Raw genomic sequence first — 19140 nt, forward strand, 5'->3', positions numbered from 1 at the left:
CCCCATTGCCTTGAAAAATCTAAAAATAAATAAATAACCAAACAAACAAATAAACAAAATATTTCTTTTTCAAATAGCATTAAGAAATATTAATCTGTCCTTCCTATTACTTCTTACAACTGAGCAAATTTTAAAACTAACAACCCAAACTCCTCAAAAAATCCTTTAATACATATTTACATTTTCTGGCTAAACAAATTTCTAAATTAGCCATGACCAAGAAAAAAATGTCTCTTTTTTGCATCTTAAGTTCATCTTCTTTCTGTCAGAAGGTGATTGGTATGTTTCATCTTCATTCTTTTGGACTCATGGTTTATAATTGCAATGATTAGAATTTTAAAGTCTTTCAAATTTATTTTCTGTAGATTTATTATTATATAAATTAGTCTTCTCCTGTTCACAATGAAACATTTTCTATTATTTTCTCTGTGACCCCTATTATCATTGAAAGTCATTACTGATACTGCTTTTACTCTTTATTGCAGTTCTATGAGAAGTAGAAGTGGTAAACTTATTTTGACTATGCTATCTAGAAACCTCAAGTCTAGAAATCAAGGACTTCTTGATTTCCTAATCCAAGACACATTATAGGATTTTTAAATTCTCTCCTAAATTTTTCTCAGAATAACTAGGTAGTACATTGGATACAGTGCTGGGTCTGGAGTCAGGAAGACATATTCCTGAATTCAAGTCTGGACTCAGACACTTACCAGATCTGTGACCTTGGACAAACTCTGTTTGCCTCAGTTTCCTCATTTTTAAAATGATCTGGAGAAGGAAATGGCAAACCACTCTAGTATTTTTGTCAAAGCAAACCTCAAGAGGGGTCATGAAGAGTGAAATGAATGAACAACAACAGACCTTCACCACATATACAGTTTTACATTGGTGGCATGGTATTATAAAGATAAAACCATAAAGCAATTATCATTCCGAAAAAGCTTTGTGGAGTTGAGATAAGACATATACATGAAGCAACTCTGTTGTATTAGTGGCTCAAAGCCCAGTATTCTGTACTCAGATAATGAGAAAACTTCCTCCAATAGTGCAGGTTGGCTCCTAATTTGCAAACTCTTAGAGGGTTGTCTAGGACTCCTAGAGATTAAATGATTTCCTGAGGGTCAAGGAGCTAGGATGCTTCAGAAACAGGACTTAATTCTTTCTTGCTTCAAGTCTTGTTCTCTAACTACTATGCCAAGCTGCCCCTAAATATTGAATTGAATTGAATTTCATAATTCAATTCAACAAGCAATTATTAAATTGTCCTTGGAAGAATATATTTAATAAATGTTGAATTTGAACAGTACTACCTAAAAGAGGCAAATGCCATCAGATCTCTCATTCCAGCCCATCACTTGTTCCAGAAAGTTGGATATGACAAACAATGGAAACATTCATATTCAGAGAGCTCCCAGTGGGGCTTACCTACTGTTGGATCTCCATCAGAAACCAAAATGATCAATGAAACTGAGTTAGGGTCCAACATCCCTAGGTTGCTGGCTTCATTCAAAATAAAAATTGCTCTCATGAGAGCTTCATTAATATTTGTGCCTGTTTAAAAAAAAACATCGTTTAATTGCATACTCTTTCCTTTTTCAAAATCAATCTCATTGTTGATTCTAGTTTTTTGTGATTATGAATAATTTATCTTTTGTTCAAATATTATATTTTTTGCTTTCCAAGCATCCCAGATTTCAAAAACTGGGCAAATTTCCACTTGAGGAGGGAATTCTCCACTTTTTTGTATTTCCCTTTCTTTTAGCAGTGGAGTAGCCCTTTCTGGGCCCCATTTTACTATTTAAAATACCCTAAATCAAGGACCTCAACAATTTTCTCCTTGTGCCCTTTTCCCAGTTTTAGTGGCAATCATTTTAGCTTTGTGTTCAGATTAATAGGTAATGGCTTCAAAATGCCTTTAAGAAGAACAAAAATGTAGACAATGTAGAGAAAATAGGTGGATGAAATTCAGGTCTGAAACCATTGACTTTAGTTAATTTCTAAATTTTTAGCTTTCTGAGAGGAGTAACATTTTTCAGGTAGGATAAATAGTGAAGGATTGTAATTTCATTTATTATACCATATATATAGAAGAGTTAATCCCTCTCATCATTTCTGTGAGACTTCAGTCAAAGTTGATGGTCTGGAGGAAGACTAAAAGACAATTGTTAATATAAAAGAGAATATGCAATTCTCTTTGGGGAACGTATTTTGTCTCTGAAGATCTCATTGCATTTCAATGTCTCTATTCTTTAACTCTCTGGCTACTCCTATAATGTATTTACATCTATCTATATCTATCTATCATTTTGAGAAAAGATTGTGTTTGTTAAGCATCTTAGTAAATTGGAACAAATATTTTGTTCATTCAAGATAACCATAGACTTCACCTTGGTACTCTATTGTTTAAATACAAAATGAAGCACTAACTAGATAAAGAAGCATTTTAGAATGAAGTATATGTATAATGTTCCACAATGCCCTTTGAAACCTCTGGAATTGAACTTTGTTGCTATTTCTCACTAGGAATTGGGTAAAACCTACATACCTCCATTGGGCTGAATCTTCTCAATATACTTTTTGGCATCAGTGATCTGTGCATTAGTGGCAGAAACTAACTCATCTCTCCAACTTCTGACATTGTGATTAAAATCCACCACTGAGAACTGGTCTTCATCTCTTAGGTCATCCAATATGGTTTTCATTGCTTCAACAGTCTGTTAAAAAATAGGAGGGAGAAATTTCCAACATATAAGTCAAAAACCTGGGTGACACTGAGTACATTTCTGCTTGTCCTTTGTGAAGCCTTTTATGACAACTCCAACTAATATCTCTCTTTTTCCCTGAGTACTTATTTTATATACTGCTCATTGTGGTATTTTTTTAAGTTTCATTTATGTGCAGCTTACTTTCCCATAGGCAGCATGATACAATTGAAAGAGTAGAGTCAAAGGACTGAGTTCAAATCTTGGCTCATATTCTCCTAACTTTGTGATCTTAGGCAAGTCACTTGACCTCTGCAGATTTTAGGTTCCTTGTAAAATAAAGGAGATGGACAAGGTGACCCTTAAAATCCCTTCCATTTCTAAATCTGTGATCCTATGAGATTGTAAACTACTTTTGGGGATAGCCCTTTTTTGGCCAAGCTTAGTATTAAGTATATATAGATGGAAGAATAAATGAATAAATAAATGAATTTGGCAACAAGCTTTCATTCTCTTCTTTGCAATTTTTATGTATTTCTTAAACTGTGACAGCTTGCACTTGTTCATTTTGTTAGATAATTATTCTTTAATTTTTTCTTACATATATGTATATATATATATATATATATGTATATATATATATATATATATATATACACATATATATATATGGTTTTTTCTCTTCCTTTATGTAAATTGGAATCTTGGAATCTTGGAGAGGTAATATGGTAGAAAGAGCCATATATCTGGAGGCAGAACAACTGGGATCCTATCCCAGTTTTACTATTAATCTGCAAGGCAACCTTAAGATAATTATGTATTCACTCTGAGCCTTCATATTCTCTTTTAAAAAATGGGGAAAATATTTGTATTACTTAATTCACAGGATTGGAGTGGAGCTCAAATGAAATAATAAATGTAAATTACTTTATAAGAGCTATAATAAGGATAACTAGAATTTATATAGTAGACTTCATATAGGTAGAATTTATATAAGTAGACTTCTAAGAAAAAATTTCTAACAATATGATGTATTCAAAACTGGAAAAAATTGTCTTGAAATTAACAAAGCTCTCCAGCTCCTAAAAGTCAACAAGCAGACATGAGATGACTGCTTGTCCAGTGTGTTGTGGTGGGAATTCTGGATGATGAGTTGAACAAAATGACCTTGGAGATCTATTCCAAAATTGAAATTCTATAATTTTGGATTGTTACGTGCTGAGGGGATATGGAATAAAGGAGGAATAAATGAGATGAAATTATTTTGTGAAGTTTTTGGAGATGAATTTTGAGCTTAGGAAAATATGGAACTGAAATTAGTGAAGAAGAACAAATATTTTAGGTGAAAAGAATTATTTGAAGATTGACTTGGTTTCCACAGAAGTGTACTATAGAAGCATATAATCGTGAGAAAACAATTCATTTCACTCTTAATGTACACATTCACATACTCATAATGTTGGAATCTTAGTGTCCAATATTCATTTTGCAAGACTGCGTGTGTGTGTTTGTGTGTGTGTGTGTGTGTGTGTGTGTGTGTGTGTGTGTGTGTGCATGTTTAAGTCCTTGTGGAGGCGATGGGACAAAGAAGAGCAGAGACATCTCCTTATCCACTGCACCTATGATTGGCCTTGTAGTCATTACTTATAAAATACTCACTTGTTTCATTTTAATTCCCCACATTGAACCGCTGACATCAATGACAAAAAGGATGTTTTTAGGAATTGGATCCAAGTTTTCAGGAGCAAAGAAATGGACAAAATAACCATTGAAGACCTGTAAAAGAATGACGTTCTAGTTACTAGGCCTATATTCAGGGATAAATAATGATCTTATCAACAATTCTGAAGCACTCAGTTCAGCATGAAACAGTCTTTAGAAGAAAAAGCTATACTACTTTGGAATAATTTACTCCCAAGTTCTACTGCATTCTGGTCAAAGGCCAATGAGTTGTTTTTTCTTAAGGAGACATGAGTATGAAAAAATAATAGACTCAGAAATAATCTTGAGTTTTTATGTGGGTCTGAATCCTCTATAAAGATAAAATCTGCATAATTGCATTGCATTCTGTTTTTCAGATAAATGTCTATTGCTTCCTTTTGAAATTAAAAATAGCTTATGTAAAGGAAATGGACATATTGAGGGAAATGGACCATTACTCATTAATCTTCTCAGCAATTCTCTGAAGTATTACTTAAAATTTTAATATACTGCACACTTATCATAATCTTTATTGCTTTAGATTTAATATAAATCTCCTTTATGATAGGCACTAGTCATTCTGTTTTGATCTAGTACCCAAAAGCCTTTTTCATTATTACCTACCCCAGTAAAAAAGGAAAAAAATTTTCTTAAGTTAACCAGATTTCATATTTTCCATGAGCTACCTCTACAGTAATGCCATACTTCTTCCACATTAAGCCTCTTACTACTCAAAAGACTCCTTGGGAAATTCCCAAACCTCATCAACTAGTATTTTGTGAATGTCTCCCACCTATCACTTTTTTTTAAAACCTTTTTTCAGCAGTGACCTCCTAATTGCAAAGTCTACTGATTCTACTTTAGAATGAGTTTAGCAGATTCAGTTGTACTCCATTCTATACAACAAAGATTCATTAAATTCCTACTTCTCATAATGAATACTTGACCATTTTTTAAAAACTCAAGTCAGAAGGTACCTCCTCCATGAAACCTGTCCTGATCCCTATTGTCAGCAGCTACTTTTCCTATCTAAGGTTTCACTGAACACCACTTTGCATTTTCATGATATAGAGTTCATCAGTGGGAAGTCACCCTCTTCCCACCACCTCCTCACTGAATGACAAAAGTTTGGTTCAAAAGGAACTTGACCATCCAGAGCACTGGACAGAGTCTAATAAGATTAAATTCAATTAGGACAAATGTAAAGTCTTGAATTTGAATACGAAGTCAACTGTTTACAGTCAACTTTTTAAGTATGAGGTAAGGTGTGTATATATATATATATATATGTATATGTATGTGTGTGTGTGTGTGTGTGTGTGTCTAGACAACAATTCTGAAAAAAATTCAGGGATTTTAGTAGACTCTCAGCTCAATATGAGTCAGCAATCTAATATGGCAACCTAAAAAAAACCAAATGAAATCTTGGACTTCATTAAAAGGAATAGCTCCCAGGAATAGAAAGGGGATATTTATATTTTACTTTGACTTCATTAAGCAACTAATGGGGGCCTGGAGTCAGGAGGATCTGAGTTCAGATTTGGCCCTGGATACCCATTAATTGTGTGAACCTGGGCAAGTCACTTAAACCCTGATTACCTCCAAAAAAAAAAGCAGCTTATTGAGTAATGTCTTTAGTTCTCGGGGGTAGAGCGGTGATCAAAGTTTAAAAAGGATACCTATAAGAAGGTGTCCAGAGAAGGCAACCAGAATGGTGATACATGATCAGTAGAAAGAACTGAGTAAGTTGAGCCAGGGATGAAGAGGAGAGCATGATTGCTGTGTTCAAGCATTTGAAAACATGTGATGTAGATGAAGAAATAGATTTTTTTCTGTTTGGTCCCACAAGTATAAGCAAAAGCAATGAATAGAAGTTTCCAAGAAACAAATTTAGACTTGATGACAGGAAAAAAAATTCCTACAAAGAAGAAGTATCAAAAATGGAATTGTATGCCTTGAGAGGTGATGGTTCCTCCACTTTGGAAATTCTCAGAGATTGGACAATTACTTGTTGGAAATGTCATAGTGGGGGTGTCTTTTGTGTGTGTTGGACTAAATAGCTGCTGAGGTCCCTTCCAACTCTCAAATTCTTCATGTACTACATGCAGTTATTGTGTATTATCCTGATTTATATATGACTCCCTTCTAGAATGTGAACTCCTTGAGAGAAGTTACCATGCTTTGTCTAAACTTTCTACCATTCTTAATGACTAATAAACAGTGAGTTTAAATATATATATGACATTTAGTAAATCTTTATTCAATTGAATTGATTCTTATGAATCATCATTTTTTCAGTTTTATTACCTGATTTGATCTTTATCTCATGCTCCATAGCCTGCTTCCTTCATCTTTATTATATCCTATAGAGAATGTAAAGACCCATGTTAACTGCATCTATAACCTTTGGTCTCTATTGTATTTCCTTCACACTCTGCATCCTCAAAATCCTCTTAATCTGAAAAATCTTGTTTAGGAACCAAAATAGAGAAATGAAATTCTAGGTTTTTCTTTTAAGTCTAAGGTCCTGGTAATTCTTTGGAATGGAATTTTAGGCCACCAAATCCATGATCTTTTTATTATTATTTTAAGAAAGATTTTGATTTGATATTTCTAGAGATTTCCCAAGATAGAGTTATTTTATACTTACTTCAAGTTCGCCAGCTTTCTTTTCTCTAGTCACGTCATATTTGATGACCAGCTGTCCATCCACTGCAGTCTCAGAACAGTTGGAACATTTTCTTTGTTGAGCTACTGTTGGTTTAAAGGAAACATGTGCCTAGAAAAGAACAGCAACATAAATGTAAAATTCTTCATAATCTTACCTCTTCCTGCCTTTCCAGTCATCTTAGGACTCATTTCTATCCACTATCTTCTATGTCCATTGCATTCCAGTATACTATCCTTCTTGATAACATTCTGTCTTCTAATTCTGGGAATTTTCTTTGGTTGTCCACATGTTTGGAATGTTCTTTCTTATCATCTCCACCTCCTGATTTCCCTCACCTCTTTCAAATCTCACTTAAAGTCCTACATTTTGCAAGAAGTCATTTCCAGGGGCAGCTAGGCAGTGCAGTGCATAGAGCACTAGCCCTGCAGTCAGGAGGATCTGAGTTGTTCAAATATGGCCTCAGACACTTAATTACCTAGCTGTGTGACCTTGGGCAAGTCACTTAACTCCACTGCCTTGCAAGAAAAAGTCATTTCCAGTTTTCCTTAATCTTGGTACCTTCCCTTTAAGCTTATCTCAAATTTACTTAGAATATATATAATCTATATCTATATCTATATATATAATATATACATATATATGTATATATATATGTATATATCTTGCTTGAACATAGTTGTTTGCATATTATCTCCTTCATTCCACTATGAGTTAAACTAAGAGTTCCTTGAGAACAAGGAATTCCCCCCCCCTTTCTTTGTATCCTCAGCACTTAATACACTGTTTGATACATAGTAGATCCTTAATGTACTCAGTTCAGGAAGATCGAACTCATGTTAAGTCACGTTGGTTTGATGGAGCTGATGGAGCATCACTTCTAGCTTGCATAGGTGGAGTGGTTCTACTTAGTGACCATTCCACATCTAAAGTGTAAATAATTTTGGACTTGGAGTCAGAAGATATGAATTTGGATCTTGTTTCTGACATTTATTAGCTGAGTGACTATGGGCAAACTACTTAACCTTTCTAAGCCTCAGTTTCCTATCTGTAAAATGTGAACAATATTTGCACTACCTACTTTATAAGGTAATAAACCCTGAGCTTTCAATGAAGGAACTCTAAAACGTTAAGCAATATATAGATTACACTATGATTATGATGCTCCAGCATAACTTAAGTGCTGTAAATAGTGATTATATGCAAATATATGTCAATTTCCTCTATCTACCTTCTAAAAGGGTATAAGAAAACTAATTTTTAAAGGTGGCTATACTGCTTTTCTGAGAGATGTTCTTTCTGCTGACCATACTGGGGAAGGAGCAAACTAAATGAGCTACTATAGCAGTTTTTATTTTTTAGGTTTTATTAAAGCTATATTCAGTCTACTGAATCTCTGTTTAGGGAATCTGAAGTCCCAAAATAGAGTCAGCTTGGAAATAGATTTCTGGGAATTTCTGTTCTTAATTTACCATTGCGGACTACACTAGACCACAGTTATAACCTATTAATTCACATTAGGCAGTTCACAGTGCTTAGAGGGGGAAAAATGACATTTAAATAATATCTTTCCTTGTCTTAAAGCTTTCTTTTTTTTTTTCACAAGAAGCAGATAGCACAACATATAAGCTAATAGTCAAATTAGTTGGCACCAATGCAATGCTTACTTTACCTTTTGTTTACTTTTGCTTATAATTGGAATTCCATCAAAATGGTCACCAATGTTTTCTGGAACATGAAGAAAACGAATACCTTGTGGCTCAACAATCCATACATCTACCTAAAGGCAGGAAGTAAGGATATTTACAGCAACTGTAAGGACATTTAGAGCAATTAAAAATCCTTTACAAAACCTTTAAGAAAATTTTCAAAAGAAAACAAAATAAGCTGAAAGAACATAGTTCCTCAACATTCTCCTTCAAAGCAGAAATAGAGATGTCAAAAAAAACCAAACAAACCAAAAATATCCAGAAATATTAAACTTCAAAAGCAAATTGAATCTTAGAAAATTAAGAGGAACAATTTGAGAAATAAATAAAAAATAAAAGTTCAAATGCAATGAATTGAAATTGAGGCAAAAAAGACAAAAACAAAAATATTAGAAATTAAATAATGGCATCAGAAATAAGACTGAACAAGACACATTAATATAGATATGGAAAAACCTCCCCTAAAGAACTAAATAAGGGACAAGACAAGAGGATGATAAGCTTAACAATCTGGAAATATCTTTGAACAAGATAAATAAAACAATGACTTCACTGATAAATAACATTTTTATGCTAGAGAAGAAAATTGTGAAAATAATAGAAGAAATGGCAGAACAAGTGAAGAAATTATCCATTGGAAGAATGTTTGAAACCTTTGCAAACAAAGCTGATAAATGTGGAGGACAGAACTAAGGGAGATTATCTAAAATCATACAAGAAAATTACCTAGAAAAATAAATCATTGAAAAGCTGCAGATTGATAAAATTCAAAGTAAACTAACAGGTATGAGTCCCTGAAAAGTAGAACATATCCTGTAGGTCATTTTAGTTCAGTCCTTACCTGAACCCCTTTGCAAAATGCTCCCAAAGGGGTCATTCAGAATTTGCCTAAAGACCTTTGATAAAGAGGAACTCATTATTTCTTGAGGTAATTCCTTCTACTTTTGGTTAGCTCTAAATTTTAGGAAGTTTATCCTTGTATCAAGCCTAAGCCTGCCTCTTTGTTCTTCCCTCTGGGAATAAGCAGAACAAGTTTAATGTGGCTGGCAAATATGCCTTCACATGGCAACCCTTCAAAGATTTAAAAACAGCTATCTTTTCTTGCGGCTAAACATGCCCACTTCCATGAAATGTTCTCTTATTGGCATAATCTCAAGGAATGCTGATCCAATCTTCTTGTGGTTCTTTTCTTGGATTCCTAAGTAATATTTCTCAATCTTACTCTTTGAAGGAACACTTAAGTTTTAAAATTATTGAAGCTTAAGATATTAAACCTTTAAAAAAAATATTCTGGGCACTCTGTATCATGTAAATAAACTCTTACCTCTAAGTGTTTGGCTAATCGACCAGGCTTCAGATAGAGCTTGTGTTCATAGGATCCCAATTTCCTCCATTTCACTTCTTGGTAATGAAGCTCAAACTGCACATTAGATCCTGGGAGAACATTCACTTCGATTTTGAAATTCTCCATATCAAGAGAGTTGCTGCTGAAAGTGTTATCCATAAAAATAAACATTATTCCCAATGCAGTTACATAAGTTGATTCTTCAACTAGGGTATAGAGTGTGTAGAGTGCTAGGTATAGAGTTAGGAAAAACTGATTTCAAATCTGGTCTCAGATACTTAGCTATATGACCCTAGGCAAGTCACTTAACATGTTTGCCTTAGTTTCTGTATCTATAAATTGGAGAATTGGAGAGTCAAGTGAGTTAAGATTTGTAAAGTGCTTAGCAGCACAATGTTTGACACATAGTAGACACTTTCAAAGTTCATGCTTCCTTCCTTCTTCCTTTCTCCAAGTAGACTCCTTGGACAGAAAAAGGAAATAGATGAGGAACTTAGGAAACTAATCACAAGGTTAGCAGAAAGACATGATTGAGTGGAAGGCAATCCAGATATCTGCTGGATCTCTCTCTCTCTCTCTCCCAGCTAAATGTAAAGACTCTAAGACACAGAGGCTGCTGATAGTACTTTGCTCCTTCAGAAGCAGCTAGGTTCAGCATAAGCTCGATGGTTACCAAGAATAATTTATTAAAATAGGACCTTAACAGATGGTGTTTTCTCTCACTGGGATTGGACCAAAGTTAAATTCTTCCCCAGTTGACCCTGCCTTTTGCTTCATTCACATAAGAATCTTATGAAGAACCACTAGGCTTTCCTGGTTTTTGGTGCCTTATTTCTCAGTGGACTTGTTTCCATCCTCCCTCATTGCCTCATATTGTAAGTATTATTATCCAGTCATTCCAGTTATGACTAACTCTTCATGATCCCATTTGAGGTTTTCTTGGCAAAGATACCTGAGTGGATTGCAATTTCCTTCTCCATCTTATTTTACAGATGAAGAACTGAGACAAGTGACTTGCCCAGGATCACATAGTATCTGAGGCCATATTTAAACTCAGGAAGATGAGTCTTCTGGGCTCCAAACCTGGTACCCCAACCACTGCACCATTTACTTGCCTCATATTGAGAGTATTTTCTCTCAATAAAGCATCTTTGCATTATTTTTCCTCTGTTAGCTTCTGTTTTGTGCTGTTTTGTCTTGTGCTGTTCTTCCTCCCAGTCACAACAATATTCTCCTTTAGAGACAGAATCAGGGCTGGAACTAAGGACTTGACAACTACCCTTATGTTCTAAGTCTAAGTAATATAGAATATAATGGCTAGGATCAAAAATCCAGTGTCCCAACTTTAGGATCCTCTCCTTTCTGAATTGTGAGTAGGGACCTGTTCTGAAACTTGTGGTTCCTTGGGCTCTTCTCCTGGCATCCTAAGTGACAAATAAGGGAAACTGCACAAATTTCACTAATATTTCATTAAGACAGCAATATATCTCTAATCTCATGGGTTCTGTGCCCCAAAGTCTAATGTACAAGATCTCAGAGGTATTTTTGAGGGTTTATTCCTTTTCTCATCAGTTGCATTTATCTTAGTTGATTTTGAGGTACCTTTTATGCTGCTTGCCTTTAGTCATAAAGCTAATTATAGGTACACATGTGACCACTTTTGGAGTAGACTGTGGAGAGATATAGTGACTTATGTGAGAAGTAGGATAGTATTATTCTCCTTTAAGGGCCACATAATTTGTAACTGGAGAAAAGAGTAATCATAGAAAAAGGATAACAGAAAGAGTTTAATTACGGGGTGGGGGGAGTCCTTGCCCCATCCTTACCTCACCCATCCAGCCATTTTGCCTTTGGCTCTTGATTGTGCATAGAGTCCCCCAGCCACATTCCTTTCTCTAATTGTGCTGGTATATGTAACCCCATTCACAATCCTAAAAAAGAAAAATATCCAGTTAGTCAAAGGATCTAGTTAGTAAACACACAATGAGAACAACTGAATAAAAGCTACCTCGCAATTCTGTTTTTATTTTAATCTCTAAGGCATGATCATTTACGTAGCAGGTGCTGTCCTAGGTTCTGAAGTTAAAAGACAAATTAAACCTGATCTTAGCCACAAAGGAGCTTATAATATAAAAGGGGAAAGAAAGAGCATGTACATACATACTTATATACAAGATATGAGCAAATAATTTTGTGATGGCAATAGCAGCTGGGAATTAGAAAAAGCGTAATATAGAAATGGCTACTTGACTTGAACTTTGAAGGAAATGAGACATTTTAGGAGGCAATGGTGAGCAGGTAGTGTATTTCATACATAGAGAACACACTTTCTATAGGCATAGTATTAGGAAACAGAGAGTAATGGGTGAAAAATAGCAAGAAGGATAATCTGTTTGGATAAACAGATACATAAAAAACCCATAAGAGCTGAGGCTGGGGGTGAACATTTTATGTCTAATGTGATTTTAGGGACACAGGAAGGTTCCCTTCCCCAAATCCCAAACTCCATAATTCCTAGTTTTATTGTATTATCTTACTGAAAATATCTGAAAACTAGCTAATAAATTTCTTTCTGTTTTACAAAATGTCTATAAGGCTAAGAGGAATTGTACATTAAGCCCTTACTTACTCATTGTGAATTTATGAATTCCTTGAAGGTCTAGAGAGGGACTTGAGTAACCTAGGAGTGTTGGATGCCTGGGCTGGGAGAAAGAGGGCTTTGGAGAGCTTATATAGAGAACTGATGCAGGAAATATGCAGACAAATGTCTGAGCAAAGTGTAGACTAAGTTTGTCTCTGTCTGTCTTCTCTTTCAACCTAACTTCTCTCCCCTTATTGATCCCTTTGTGAGTGCAAAGGGCTTTTTCACCCTCACTTTTTGAATCTGTTTTGCTCTAAGTTTCAGCTGATATTCAGTCTCTACTAAGATATGAAAAAAAATATGATGTTTATCCTCTTCTTAGAGATATTTCATGAGAGAGCTCTTAAAACTAAAAAGTCTTCATAATCCAAGAGAATGAATCTTTAATGGTGAAATCAAATACCTTATAGGGAAAGGAAAATATTATTAGCTGGGGACCTTGCCAATTTGTAAAGTCACTTTATATTCAAAATAAATTTTGTCCACTTCACCATTTGTTAGTCATCCCTTATAAAAAGTATGAATTTCCTTTTCTTTTTTTTTTAGTTTTTACAAGGCAGTGAGGTTAAGTGACTTGCCCAAGGTCACACAGCTAGATATTTATTATGTGTCTGAGTCCAGATTTGAACTCAGGTCCTCCTAATCCCAGGGCCAATGCTCTATCCACTGTGCCACCTACCTGCCCTAAAGTATGAATTTTTTGAATATGAATACAGGTTTGGTAAACATAAGAATTGATTGTTTTATACTCAATTGGGTAGCTGAGTGGCTCAGTGAATATAGTGCCAGGTCTTGAGTTAGTCAAATCTCACTTTAAATACTCATTAGCTATGAGACCCTGGGCAAATCACTTAACCCTTTTGCCTCAGTTTCCTCATCTATAAAATGAATTGGAGAAAGAAATGGCAAATCACTTTGTCTTTGTCAAGACAGCCCCAAATGGGATCAAAAAGGGTCAGACAGGATTGAAAATGACTGAACAACAACACTTAGTTCTTCTTTTTTTGTCTAAATAAATGGGCTAGTGACTTAATTAGCTGTGTGGCTTCTATTATACTTAACTTTACCCTTAACTTTAAAAGTTTACTTCCATTTTGAAAAAAAAAACCCTGTAGTGATACAAGTACTAAAATAATTTAAGGAGTTTCATGGGTAATTATGAGGTATGAAATGATTTTGGAACCTATTTGAGGAAAATGCATCTGATATGAAGCCACATTTTATTGACATGGAAAAAGAAAGGCAAATGAGACAAGAGAAATTGATTTGAATCCAAGCTTTGCTACTAGGTCACTGCCTGACCCTGGGCAAACCACTTTAATCTTTTTTAGATTCAGTTTCATCCTCTGTCAAGTGAAGGGATTGAATTATAAGAATACTAAGTCCCTTCCACATAAAAAAACACTATGGTAATTGATTTTTTTAAACATATTCTCTTCTTCTCATCATTGGTCACCTTGTTATATAAAAGAACTAAATTTCATTAAAGTATATGGAAATTAAAGTCTTTCTGTCTTATTCAATGTGGAACCATAGAACAGAAGAAATGGTAAATTCTGGTAATAATTAAGGCTTACTTACATGGAGAAGTTGGTAACAAAGGCTCCTCTGGGTATCTGAACATCTAACTCTATATTCTGTGGGTATGGAGAGTTATTCACCACTTTGCTTTGGACAACAGTATTGGCCATTCGTGATGTAACAGTAGATTGAACTTTATAACTATAAAGAGTTATTTGATCATCAACATTTTCCTGTGGTTGAGAAAAAATACCTGAGTTGACTAAGAAATGAAATAATCATACTTATAGGATAAGTACATAGTGTTACTATAGTAATTTAAGACTTTATCTTAAAATAGGTAAACACTTTGCAAATTATTAGATAAAAAACTCTTATTTGTGCTTTAAAAATCATTACTTTTCTACATATAGTAGTTAATGGACTGCTTTTAATTTAAGATTTCTTAGGATCCCATCTGGCTCTATTGTTAGATGACATATATAGAATTAAACTTGGAGGTTAAGGTTAGAAATAAGAAAGCTTTAATAATCTTTAAGAGAAGGGGGCAACTAAGGAAAGAATGAAAGTGAGTAGGAATATGAGAGGAAATTAGCTCAGGTATGTATTCCAAGGGTGTATGTATCTCTCTAGAGTTCAATTTTCCCTCCTATATTTTTATTTTGGCACCTAATTCAATTCAACAAAAAATTTATTAAGCAACTATTATGATCTAGGCACTATGCAAGGCAATACTAATACTAATTACAATACAATAATGCCACAGTCCTGGCCATCAAGGAGCTCATATTCTAATAGGAGGACACAGTATAAATATAAATAAGAATATTACAAGATAAGAATTGAAGGAAACTAGGGATAGAACAAAAAAGTGGAGATACTTGAGGGGTGAGGTCAGATACAGCAGAAAAGAAGTCTATCCTACATATAGAGATTGGCGCATACATGGAATTGGGAGCTGTTTGTTAAGAATAGTATCTTAATTTTTGTTGGAACACAGAGTGAGAGGAATAAAGTGAACTAAGACTGGGAAGATGAATTGGTAATTTTGAGATGTTGGTTCATCTAAATGGAGAGGTTCAGCAAGAAATTGGAAATACCAGACTAGAATTCAGGAGATTATGAGGGTTGGATATATAGATTTGGGAGTCAGCTATATGGAAGTAATAATTGAACCCATGGCAACAGAAGAGGAAATGAGAATTTAAAGAGAAAAAAAGAAGTGAATAGAGCTTGGACTCCTTATCCATCTTATTCAATATGTAGCTATGGAGTCATATTTTTAAAACAAAAAGCCATTCCCCAATTGACAAATGGTCAAAGGATATGCAAAGGCAATTTACAGATGAGAAGATCAAAGCAATCCATAGCCATATGAAAAAATGCTCTAAATCATTAATTATTAGAGAAATGCAAATTAAAGCTTCTCTGAGGTACCACCTCACACCTCTCAGATTGGCCAATATGACCAGGAAGGATAATGGTCATTGTTGGAAAGGTTGTGGGAAATCTGGGACACTATTACACTGTTGGTGGAGCTGTGAACTCATCCAACCCTTCTGGAGAGCTATTTGGAACTATGCCCTAAGGGCAACAAAAATGTGTATACCCTTTGACCCAGCAATACCACTACTGGGTCTATACCCTGAAGAGATGATGAAAAAAGGTAAAAACATCATTTATACAAAAATATTCATAGCAGCCCTCTTTGTGGTGGCAAAGAATTGGAAATCAAGTAAATGTCCTTCAATTGGGGAATGGCTTAGCAAACTATGCTGTATTTATGTCATGGAACAATATTGTTCTATTAGAAACCAGGAGGGATGGGATTTCAGGGAAGCCTGGAGGGATTTGCATGAACTGATGCTGAGTGAGATGAGCAGGATCAGAAAAACACTGTATACCCTAACAGCAACATGGGAGTGATGTTCAACCTTGATGGACTTGCTTGTTCCGTCAGTGCAACAATCAGGGACAATTTTGGGCTGTCTGCAAAGGAGAGTAACATCTGTATCCAGATAAGGAGATGTGGAGTTTGAACAAAGTGCAAGGACTATTCCCTTTAATTTAGAAAAAAACTGATATCTTATTGTCTGATCTTGTTACCTCTTAGACTTCTTGTCTCTTCTTTAAGGATATGATTTCTCTCTCATCACACCCAATTTGGATCAATGTACAACATGGAAACAAGTAAAGACTGACAGAGTGCTTTCCGTGGGGGTGGGGGCAGGGGGGAGGGAAGCAAGATGGGGGGGATTGTAAAACTCAAATAATATCTTTAATAAAAATAAATTTTTAAAATGTGGCTTTAAGAAATGGGAAATCCCAGTCACAGTTAAGGCTTACTCACATGGAGAAGTTAATGTGAGTAAACCAAGCACACAACAGACTTTTTTTAATACTCACTATTCCCTTTATTTTTTCCTTTTTTAAATTGTTTTTTGAATTTTATAATTTTCCTCCAATCTTGCTTCCCTCCCCCCACCCCCCCATAGAAGGCATTCTGATTGTCTTTACATTGTTTCCCTGCCATACACACAATAGACTTTTAATACTTGTTGATTGATTGGTGACATTCTTTCAGTCATTTGATTACTTTGAGCCCCAAGACTTCAAATTCTGGATTTTAATTTTTATTTCACATTCTATAAAGACTTCCCCATGTGCCCTTCTAGATCAGAGTTCTGAGCATAATTGAGATAATTTTCTTTTGATATCTTTTTATCATTTTAGGGTCCTGGGATACTTTATATTAAAAGGCGCTATTCTTACATGAAGTTCTTATCCTCCAAGGTAGTTGGTGCTGTTTTATTTATTTATTTGTTTGTTTATTTGTTTATTTATTTATTAGTTTTTGCAAGGCAATGGGGTTAAGTGGCTTGCCCAAGGCCACACAGCTAGGTAATTATTAAGTGTCTGAGGCTGGATTTGAACTCAGGCACTCCTGACTCCTGGGCCAGTGCTCTATCCACTGAGCCACCTAGCTGGCCCTGCTGTTTTTATTTAAATCAGAATTAATAGTCAAGTCTGAAAATGAGCACAAATTCATTGGCAAAACTTGAGGATATTAAACATTGTCAGCATTTTTCATGCTTAGAAATATACCATATACTTCAGCACTACATCTTATAACCTCTCTCCCAGGTTATACAAGGAAACATTTCAAAAATTAGGTAATTACACTTTCAGTAACCAAGACAAAGAAAACAACTGAATTGATTTTCACATGATGATTTCCAAGTCATTCTGTCCCCAATTCCTAATGCACTTCTATAGAAGTAAGGTGAACTTACCATTACTTCATCAGATTCATGATCACTGGATGTGCTTCTCTGGAAAAAGGAGTTAGAAAAGAAATTACATTTCAATAGTTTGTTTATGAATTAGGGCTCTGAGGGTAAAGACTGATTGCTTTGATAAAATTCTCTGGTACAATAAGAAGAAACTCAATTATTGTCAGCCAAGCAATAAGATGTTGTCTTATATGAACACTAAATATTTTTCTCAGTCTCATCATGATTATTTGCCCATGTTTCCAAAACTAATAAGAATGAACATACAGTAGAACAAATTGTAGAAGCTGGTCTACTCATGGATCTCTCTTTGTGATTTGAGTGATTGCTTTGTAGGACCAGGTTTCAAATGCTACCTTTGACACTTTAAATCTATGTGACCTTGAGCAAAGCACTTAAACTCTGTGGGTTTCAGTTTTCTCATCTGAAAAATAGACTTATACTAGATGATCTTTTTTTCCCAGTTCTAAATCTATGATGCTTTGATCCTGTATCTTCTTAGCTCCACAACCGTAGTTCAGGCCTTTATCACCTCTTGCCTGGCCTAGTGCAATAGCCTTCTGGTTCATTTCCCTGTTTCAAGTCTCTCTATATTCCAGTCCATTCATCTCTCAGTTGTCAAAGCAATTCTAAAGCTGGTCTGATCATATCACTCTTTACTCCCCTCCCTGTCCCCACTCAGTTAATTCTAGATTCTACTTAATACCTGACCAATCAAATATAAATTCCTCTATTTGGCATTTAAAGAAAGCCCTTCACAACTTGACCCCTTACTATCCTTTAAGTCTTCTAATACTGTGTTTCCTTCTGCATACACTGTGATTCAGCTATATTGTCCTAACTTGTTGTTCTTCACAGAAACCACTTTGCCTCCTGATTTTTTTTACCTGAAATGATTTCCTTCTCCATCTCTCTTTTAGTTTCCTTGACTGACTTCCTTCAGGACTCAGCTCAGATTTCATTGAGTCTTCTTGATCTGTCCTCCTGCTAGTTCCTTCGTGTTGTGCTTACTTTGCATTTATGCCGTACAGATCTTAGATGTAAATAATAATTTTCACATTGTCTCCCTGATTGAGATATGAACTCCTTGAGGGGAGGGGTTATGCTTCTCTCTTATTTCTATCCCTACTTACTTTGTGCCTGCTTATTGGCTGAATGACTAGAGGGAACCTATGATGCTGTCATTTGCTCCAGAACTACAGCTCCCATTGGGGCAGTTTCACAGGGAACACAAAGAGCAGGAGATGGGTGTACCTAGTTATGATGAAACACTCTGGGGCAATTATTAGCTTTGCTTCTTCCTTTTTCCTATTCAGTTCCATCTTCTATGTATTTCTATGTATGCCTTCTTTCTTCCACTGGCTGCCAGTCATGTCATTTCTATTTCTAACCCTAGTACTACTTTAGGAATGGCAAGAAGATGGTGTTATGGGAAAACTCTTGAGAATGATAGGAAGTCCCTATTACTATAGGGACACAATAGCGGTGGAAGAGGTTGATCCTTCATCCTGACTGTTAGGAAATTCTTTATTTTAAGGTAGGAAAATAGTCTTTAAAAGT

General features: G+C 35.0%; 2 protein-coding genes across 5 annotated transcripts in view; one reads left to right on the forward strand and one right to left on the reverse strand.

Moving 5' to 3' along the window:
- Positions 1 to 19140, forward strand: part of KIN (Kin17 DNA and RNA binding protein) — a 111089-nt gene that overhangs the window by 84099 nt on the left and 7850 nt on the right. The gene's annotated exons all lie outside the window — the stretch shown is intronic.
- ITIH2 (inter-alpha-trypsin inhibitor heavy chain 2) overlaps positions 1 to 19140 on the reverse strand; it is a 48777-nt gene that overhangs the window by 24232 nt on the left and 5405 nt on the right. For 3 of the 4 annotated variants that reach the window (XM_074194167.1, XM_074194166.1, XM_074194169.1), the window contains exons 4-12: positions 17581 to 17619; positions 14348 to 14520; positions 11952 to 12056; positions 10105 to 10267; positions 8744 to 8851; positions 7054 to 7182; positions 4362 to 4478; positions 2546 to 2714; positions 1426 to 1551 (exon numbers count right to left, since the gene is read on the reverse strand). In XM_074194167.1, coding sequence (XP_074050268.1) covers positions 1426 to 1551; positions 2546 to 2714; positions 4362 to 4478; positions 7054 to 7182; positions 8744 to 8851; positions 10105 to 10267; positions 11952 to 12056; positions 14348 to 14520; positions 17581 to 17619 — 1129 coding nt within the window. The remainder of the gene's footprint in view (positions 1 to 1425; positions 1552 to 2545; positions 2715 to 4361; positions 4479 to 7053; positions 7183 to 8743; positions 8852 to 10104; positions 10268 to 11951; positions 12057 to 14347; positions 14521 to 17580; positions 17620 to 19140) is intronic. The other variant, XM_074194168.1, reaches the window with a different exon arrangement.

This window comes from Macrotis lagotis, chromosome 7 (genome assembly GCF_037893015.1).
Source record: "Macrotis lagotis isolate mMagLag1 chromosome 7, bilby.v1.9.chrom.fasta, whole genome shotgun sequence".
Taxonomy (NCBI): Eukaryota; Metazoa; Chordata; class Mammalia; order Peramelemorphia; family Peramelidae; genus Macrotis; species Macrotis lagotis.